A 6,629-nucleotide genomic window follows, 5' to 3' on the forward strand; every position below is an offset into this window, starting at 1 on the left:
ATCATTGAGAGCATCTTGACCAGCTGCATCACTACTGCTATGGACCGCAAGTGCCTGCAGAGAGTGGTAAAGACTGTTGAGAAGATCACCAGGACTCCACTGCCCTCTCTGCAGAACATTTACCACCACAGGGTGCGTAGGAAAGCTGCCTCCATCCTCAATTTCTGATTTTACTGCCTATTTAGATTTGTGTTATTGCTCATCTAACTTATATCTCACTTTATATTTCATTTGTATTTTGTGGCATTCATGTGGACGGCAAAGTAAAAATTTCATTGTACAGGGAAACACGTTTCCTAACTGTGCATATGACAGATAAACACTCTGACCTTGACCTATGACTGAAACAATCTTTTAGCAAATTAAGATGCAAGGGAATTACTCCACAAATAAAAACCAACAGTTGAATTGATATCTGAAATATTTTACTCTGTAGAAGGCAGAAAGTTTGACACACAACCTTATGATATTTGACAACAGATATGACACTTAGTCTGGCCCAGTGAGGGCTGGGTGGTACAGTACTATCACCCAGGTCAGAGAGGTTCTGGCTGCATTTATACATTGACAGGAAGTCCAGTTTTAAACTGTATAACAGCAATATGAACTTGGCATGTCTGTTTAAATACAGAGGAAATACCATGTGATAAAACACCCAAGAAAAGATCAGAGATATACCACAGAGCAATAAAAGACCCTTCATTTGTGCCAGTGTAAATCCAGCCTGTTTGGGCACCTGGTTCAAACAAAGCTTAAAAGCAGCTCTCACTGTCATTTGGCTTTTTGATAGACATTTAGAAAGCAAACAACTGATAAAAGAATGCTGATGCTTTTCATCGGCAGATTAAGTTGTCATGTAACTGCAGCCTGAAGTCCATACTTGGGTCATGTGAGAACAAGCGAGCAAACTCCTCAACAGCTCAATTCACTGATGAAGACCATGACATGCATTTGAAAGTCCATGAAATAGTAAGTTTACCTTAAGTTCAGCTTTCTTTTTTGGTTTTGGTCAAACTCCTGACAAATCTTTTTGTTTCACTATTCAGATAAAGAGTAGATTTTTCAAGTCATTCAGGTCCTTAGCTACTTCTGGAGCTTTCAACTACATCTCCATTAATGAATAAAGTAAAACCAATAATTAAAATAAACCTCCCTACCCCAGACATGCTCCCAGTCCTTCAGCACACAACTCATGTACTGCGAACATGCAAAAACAGATAAAAGAACCATGAGAAATTAAATGACAAAAAAGAAAGATCCCTAAATTATTTAAAAACACACCAAGCACTGGAACAATTGATCTGTTGATCTGACAAAGACACAAATACAACATGAGTCATAGCCGTTTGCTATGACTGGAAAGAGCCAAAGGAGTTGAAAATCAATTTCACAACACTGAAAATAGATCTGACTTTCATTAATAACTCAAAAAGTGGCACATATAGTGTATCCCTGGATCTTGACTTGTACATACGTACATGCCTTTATCATAACAATGTGGAAGTAGTTAGTAAAATCTTGGGTTCTGTACTACACAAGGTCAATACTTTTTCTTGATCAATGTGGCATGTACAGGGGAATATTATGATCGTGTTCAGAGAGACAAGGTAGATGTATCAGTCCCTGTCCCAGTCCTTCATCTGGTTGTGTGTGGCCAGTTTGACAGCAAGGCTCCCTGCCAGCATGTCCCAGGTGTCTGAGAACATCAGGGGGAGAACAGCACGGTCTTGATGTAAGCCACAGTAGTTTCGTTCAACAACATGTTCACATGCTCGGTCCCTGGAAGCTCTTTTAACGTAACAGGCTGCCTCTGCTGTCCTATCCACCGCCTGCACTGGATGGCACTTTGCAGGTTCACCGTCCCATCCCCATCACCATACGTCACGCTGGGCTCCACGTCAGGGAACTTATCAGAATAATGGAAGGTCTCGAACGTGTCAATGCCAGTGCCGTATAAGCAGTGCACGGCCACGCCAGGGGGTGTGAGGTCGGCCACAAGCGGCTCCGTGTCCTGCCTCATCAGCCAGCCATCCTTAAAATCCATGTCTGAGTAGAGACGCTTGTAGTCTAACACACTGTAGTTGGTGGTGGGTGTCTGCACCAGGACCTAAAATAGTTACCAAAAGCTAAAGTTATACAAATACTAAATTATGTTCACAGTAACTCTATTATACTATTTCATAGACAACAGGGGTGGGAATCTTTTGCAATCTCACAATTCGATTCAATTCCAATCCTTGGTGTCACGATTCGATGAGCTGAGCTGCTTGTTGGTTAATATGTTTGCTGCTCCGCTACGCTAATGTCAGTCTTTTGGTGATGGGCTGCAAAATATTCACACAGTCCTCTACACTTGTCTTTCAAAGCTCCTTATCAAGTCATTAATACACACGCAAACAAATTTCTTGTCTGAAGATGAACTATAGATGCACAACATAATTCTAGTATGTGCACGCTGTCTGTGTGCAACTCTGGCTTTGTGGTTGAGTTCTGCCTTTTTTATTCCTTCAACATTGTGACAAAAATTGATTTTCAGCATCTGTCAATCGATTCAGATTTGTAGAAAATATGAATCTTGATTCTAATAGAAGATTTTTCCTCCCACCCCTCATAGATAGAAAATCACTATATGTTTAAAGAAAACAAGCAAGATAGCTTAAGTTAAATTTGTTTGAATTACTCCAAAGTGGTAAAATTTATTGTGCTAATCTACACTGGTTCCTGTTGGCTGTTAGAGCATCATGTGGACAGACCTACTTAATAACTGTTGAACAGGTTTACCTTTACTCTAGCTGCATTAACTGATGCTTTGCCACTTTAGGGCAGTGTTACCTTATAAAGTTGTTTTGGCTAACATGGTAGCAAACAGCTGAACTAGAGTTCATTGTGAGTCATATTTTGTCTTCCTCAGTAATGTAACTCCTAAAGATAAACTCTTTAGCTGCTAAATACTAAACGTTCACCAGCTAGTTGCCTATTTTTCCTGCTGTTTGTTGTTGGGTAGCTAGCATACAATGGGTTTATCAGGGCTCTGTTACTGAAAAAAAGATGCCTACTGCAGCTATAAGAAAGACTGATCAGAGTCGAGTTTGCTAGCTAAAAAAACAAACAAACAAAGAGCTAAAAGATGCTAACACCGTGTCTATACAACAGACATTCAGGCACAGTGCTGAGTTGTAAGAACTAACAACAAAGTGAAATCCCAGGAAACTCAGGAGACATAAAACTAAATGTGACAAAGAAGGTTAAGCAAAAACAGATAAGAACAAATGTAAATTTCCCTGGTAGGAAAGAAAATGATGACTGGGTATAAATGTATATGAAAACACACACAAACCTGATCTTTAGGCCAAGAGTGGGCATAGGGGAGCAGCCATGAGGTGGAGACAGCAGTGCGTTGCTGGGTGCGAATAGTCAACGGGCTGATCACTGGGATGCGGTTATTGTCGCCTATAAACAGAGAAAAGCAACCAGAGACAGAAAACTAAAACTGAGCTCACGAGTTCTAGAGCAGGAACCTAAATCAGCAAGGAGGGTTTGACTATGTCACTTTACAAACAAAAAACACAACATACTGTATTTCCTATGAGACACACTGTAGGATAAAGTCCAGACCTTAAACCCCTCATATTTTTTCTTCAGACTCTCTACTCAAGCACATTCAACTTTAAATAAAATAATGAATAATACATTAAAGTGACAACTCTTTGATTTGAGTAGGTTTAAATGAACACAGACAGAACTGTGGGAGGCTGACTGTACCTGTAACATGATGTGGAAAAATACAGCATCATGTACTGTACTTAATGGTATTGTTTAATCCAGAGTATATCAATGGTACAAGTTTGATTTTGCAAGGAAACATTACCAACATGCAGGATGTGATGTAAGCTGCCCTTTCTGCTATGAAGTAAGTAGTCAAACAAAGAGCAGATACTGTATAGTACGTGGTGTTTACGCAGGCTGTTTCCATTGCTTTTGGCTACTTCCTACTTTAGTTGGTAACAAAGATGGATGAACAAAGATTTTAAGGACTTTGTAGGGAACATTTCTGTACTTGGTAGCACAAGCTCTATGTAAATTCATCACCAAAATTGTCTGTAGGTTCTCTTGGTAAGTACTAGCTAGTTTAAAAAAAAGTGATTAAACAATACAATACGGGTTGCAGTACTTGAGAAATATCTTAGCTGGTAAAGATTTTAGAAATATGCAAAACAGTTGCTAGGATACATCTCTGGCACCGTCTAGTCAAAAGGAATCAATGCACACGATGCAACTTTCAAATTGACGTTTTAACAGGCAAAAATATACTAACCTGCCAATCATTGTAAAAGTAGGTATTATTTTGTCAATGTTTGTTCACATTTAAGTGAAAACAAGACAGGGCGGCATATTTCTCAGCTATACTACTATGGTGCCAGATCGATGTTTTTAATCTTTGGCACTGTAAAATAAAGCTTGGCACTGAAAACAAAACCGTAACCGACAAAAACAAAACCTTAACTGAAAAAGCAAACATTGGAATAAATTTTCGCTGTAAGTATATTCTGTCCTACCTCACCTTACATTAGCTTACCTTGAAACCATGTTGTTTTAGGTTGGTGGATCATTTAGTGAGTGCATTCATCTTGTAACACAGACAAAGACCATTTACTCAAAAGAGACCCTGAGAAGGCTTTGTTTCTAAGCTTCTGCATGTGTGTGCGCTTGTGCATGATTATTTTGGTTCTAACAGAATTCAGAAAAATGTACTTATTTTATTTGTCCTTTTGTAATGTTAGTGTGCACCAGAGACTGTGAATGCCTTTTCTCCATTACTGCAGGAAGGTTATGATGTAGTTTATCAATGAAGTCTTGTCCACCTCTGCAACACAATACAGATGCAGAACCACAACATATGCACACTAGTAGTGTTTGTTCTTACCAGAGATGATCACACGGAGGGTCTTGGCCACTCCAGCCCACGGTGGACCCAGACAGATGAAAGCTTTGATGTATTTGTCTTTCCAGGCCTGAGGCTGCTGGTTGAGGAAGTATAAGGTGTACATGTTGCCCATACTGTGAGCGATGAGCACCACGGGCCCACCAGCCTTCTCTGCCATCTCTTCAATCATCTGCTGTAGTGCCAGGAAATAGTCTTTATTCTCATCTGAACAAGGAACAAAGCACAACAGAGAAGGTAAGTCAACAAACTCCCCCCCCACAATTCGATTATTTCCTGGTTTGAGCAGATTGTTCAAAGACCAGCGAATACAGTGCTTTTTCATTTGTCACACTTAAATGTTTCAGATCATCAAACAAATTTAAATATTAGACAAAGACAACGATAACCCAAGTAAACACAAAATGCAGTTTTTAAGTGACGATGTTATTTATTAAGGGGAAAAAAGGTATCCGAACCTACATATATGCAAAAAAAATTAGAAACCAGGATATAATAAATACTTTTCCACAGCACTGTATGTTGTGTGTACTTCTGTTCTTGTGAGAAGTAGCTGCACAAGTCTCATAAGTAGTTGTGACATCAATTAATTTTAGGTGTTTTACAGGTGGGGGTTCATCATTCCTGGGTTAGAGTAAGGACTGAGGGAACAGATGTTAATCATGACTAAATACCAGAGTTTCTGTGAGCGTTTGCTTACTGGGGGCTTTCCTCCAATCGTAAGGAGCCCCTCTGACATCGTCATCTCTGGTGTAGCCCCAGTCTACCAGCGCTTGCACAATAGCAAAGAAGTACATGCCTACGAGAGAGAGACACACAAGCAAGAAAAAAAAAATTTGGATTCTTGTTTGTCTATCTATGGAGGATAGAGAATCTTTTTGGAGGTTATTTTAAATTTGTTCTCACTTCTGTAAAGGACTGTTTGTTTTTGTGCCTTCAACTCACCCAGGCTGTGTTTACTGGGGTCTAGATACTCCAGTGAATAGGTCTTTCCGAACCCCGGGACACGGATCTCCACACCTGGCGGGGATGAAGTGGTGTGTGTGGTGCTGTTGTAGATCAACCTGCACAAAACCCCAAAGGGTCACAAGGAGAATTTGATCAGTGTTAGTTCTGCATCTGTGGTAAATCACACCCACTGAAATATGTCTTACTACAAGGTAAAAAAAAAAACACTTCCTGTTTCAAACCGCTGTTGTTCCACCACCTTGCTTGTTATGAGTGCAAACAACTTCCTTAACTCTAGTTTTAGAACTTGCATGCCGATGCGACAAAGGACGTCTGGGCGCATTTAGTCTGATGCACCTAAACATGTGTAAATCAACATAAGCATGACTCTTGCCTGACCCTCATACTTTCAGTTTTCATTACATACATGTGGCTTAATTGTGGACAGCTGCGGTACTATGATCTGACTGCAAATGTTTTGACACTAGCCTGCATGTTCCAGATCTCTGAAGTTGACTTAATATTTATTCCACTTCCAGTACGTGTATGTGGATGTTAGATTTTTTGTCCAATCAGATTTCAGCCTCTATGTGTTGCCATGTCAATCTAATCTGCCCAGGGCCTTCAGAATCAGAAGTGCTGGCCCATGTAACTTAAACTATATTAACAATGGGACTGTTTCTTTAACCAATCAGATTTCAAATTCGCCTCACAGGGCCAGCTAGCTGGCCCACAATGA

The 6,629-nt window shown here is 40.0% G+C and overlaps 1 protein-coding gene across 1 annotated transcript in view; it reads right to left on the reverse strand.

Annotated features, from left to right (window-relative positions):
• Positions 1 to 403: 403 nt before the first annotated feature.
• Positions 404 to 6,629, reverse strand: part of pla2g15 (phospholipase A2, group XV) — a 9,374-nt gene continuing 3,148 nt past the window's right edge. The window contains exons 3-7 of the mRNA XM_020604443.1: positions 5,888 to 6,006; positions 5,643 to 5,741; positions 4,925 to 5,149; positions 3,338 to 3,450; positions 404 to 2,107 (exon numbers count right to left, since the gene is read on the reverse strand). Of these exons, the coding sequence (XP_020460099.1) occupies positions 1,706 to 2,107; positions 3,338 to 3,450; positions 4,925 to 5,149; positions 5,643 to 5,741; positions 5,888 to 6,006 (958 nt within the window). The 3' untranslated portion in view covers positions 404 to 1,705. The remainder of the gene's footprint in view (positions 2,108 to 3,337; positions 3,451 to 4,924; positions 5,150 to 5,642; positions 5,742 to 5,887; positions 6,007 to 6,629) is intronic.

This window comes from Monopterus albus, unplaced genomic scaffold (genome assembly GCF_001952655.1).
Source record: "Monopterus albus unplaced genomic scaffold, M_albus_1.0 scaffold65.1, whole genome shotgun sequence".
NCBI lineage: Eukaryota > Metazoa > Chordata > Actinopteri > Synbranchiformes > Synbranchidae > Monopterus > Monopterus albus.